A 1940-nucleotide genomic window follows, 5' to 3' on the forward strand; every position below is an offset into this window, starting at 1 on the left:
AATATAGGGATGATACAGTTGTACATAGATCGTCCCTACATGACTTTCAAAAGTTTGAAAAGTTTTACCTTAACAGTAATATACAAAATTAGCTCTGGTCTTATTTTTTAGTGTCCATTTTGTTTTTCAGTGTTTTTTTCTGTTAAGCAGATACAACTTGTTAGATAGCAGAGATGGATTCAGCATCCAAAATCTTTCAGAACAAACTATCTGCCAACTTTCACTCAAAAATGCCTGAGGGTGTTAGATTTTCTAAAAATTGGACTAGTCTATGCACTTTCTGAAAGAATGTAAATTTATTACTTCAAGAAGGGTCTTAAAATATTTTGAAAAATGTATGATTGATATCAATTTTTTCTTTTTGGTGGTAAAATTATATAGCATAAAGTGGTTATTTTTGTCTTTGGTAAGTTAATTTTTTACTATGAACTAATTTCTAATTTTCAGATTTTTTTTACTTATTTTTACATTTATCTATTTGTACTCTTATTGTTTTACAAGTATTTTAATTAGTGGCTTTAAGAAGCAAAAATTTTTACCTTTGATTTATGAGTATTTCATTTGTGTTTTAGGAATGTTTAAAGCTCTTACTTAATTAGCTGTTTGTTTCATGTTTTACAGTGTATATGACTAAAGAGTGGTATTTTCTGTAAAATTGGTATCTTAGTTAAACAAGAAAGTTACAATGAAGATATAACCAAAAACATTTGAGAAAGGCATACAAATCTTACAAGAAACTGGGAATAAATAGCAACAAACACTTTTTTTTTTAGATTGTAAAAAAACTCCTAGAAAGGGGAATACCAATGGTTCCAAGAATAAACCTAAGTGTTTGTGATGTTCGTGATGTTGCTGAAGCTCATCTGAAGGCAATGACCACACCTTCAGCTAATGGACAACGTTACATTATCTCCACCCAGAATGTCTGGTTGAAAGACATAGCTTTGATATTATGCAAGGAATTTAAACCTCAAGGTAGAGTAGTATTCCTTTTTAAATATTTAATGAGCTAGTTTTGAAGAACAAGTGTACTGTTCCACAGTTAAAGCCCAACCATTCTAAACTACATAGGACTGAATTTGTTTCTTTCGCTGTCATTCATGATGTACTTCCAATGAGTAAAGAATGAACTTAATATTTTGATTGTCCTTTACAGCTGGCAAGTGGAAATTCTCTTAACATGTAAACAGTATTTAAAGTGGTTTGGAAAAGGTGCTGGTATGCATGCAATTGGGGGTGGGTGGGTAGATTGGTGCTATAATTGTAAAGACACTAAAGCCAAACATATTTTCATGCAACACCAAAGAAGTATTGGTAGAGTGTTTTGATGCAATATATATATATATATATTTTTTTCTCCCAACATGTCATACCCCATTTTTGCCTTACTGACATATACCGTCCTGTGTAAATCAGTTCATAGTGAGACTATGTTATCACACACAGGATTGGATTAAGAAATTTTGGGACCCTGGGCACAAAGAACCTGGATATATCCTCTCCAATATAAAAACATAGTATATGATGATCATTTTTGTATAATTTACATTGTTAAAAATATCCTTAAAGTTGTAGAATATCTTCTCATGTATATATGCTGTTCTTCTTTGAAGGGTAGAAGCCTGAGGCTATAGCTGCTCAGAGACCTGGTTCCACTGGCCCATGTGATAATCTGGTCCCGATTATATATCATTTGTAAACCACCAAAAAAATATTTTCAATCCGTTGCTGTAACATTAGTCTTACTGCATGTTTTCCTTGGCTGTTTAAAATATTTGCTCTGTGGAACACAGACATTACTTTAATCAGTATTATTCAAAAAGTAATAAACAACAACTAATTTAATAGCATGCCAGTGTTGATCCATCAACATTTTCAGACTTAGTTGATGGTAAACATATATATATATATATATATATATATATATATATATATATATA

General features: G+C 30.9%; 1 protein-coding gene across 2 annotated transcripts in view; it reads left to right on the forward strand.

Annotated features, from left to right (window-relative positions):
* LOC106461626 (cinnamoyl-CoA reductase 1-like) overlaps positions 1-1940 on the forward strand; it is a 45532-nt gene that overhangs the window by 31871 nt on the left and 11721 nt on the right. For both annotated transcript variants that reach the window (XM_013921465.2, XM_022388632.1), the window contains exon 6: positions 774-975. In XM_013921465.2, coding sequence (XP_013776919.1) covers positions 774-975 — 202 coding nt within the window. The remainder of the gene's footprint in view (positions 1-773; positions 976-1940) is intronic.

This window comes from Limulus polyphemus, unplaced genomic scaffold (assembly GCF_000517525.1).
Source record: "Limulus polyphemus unplaced genomic scaffold, Limulus_polyphemus-2.1.2 Scaffold1000, whole genome shotgun sequence".
NCBI classification, from domain to species: domain Eukaryota; kingdom Metazoa; phylum Arthropoda; class Merostomata; order Xiphosura; family Limulidae; genus Limulus; species Limulus polyphemus.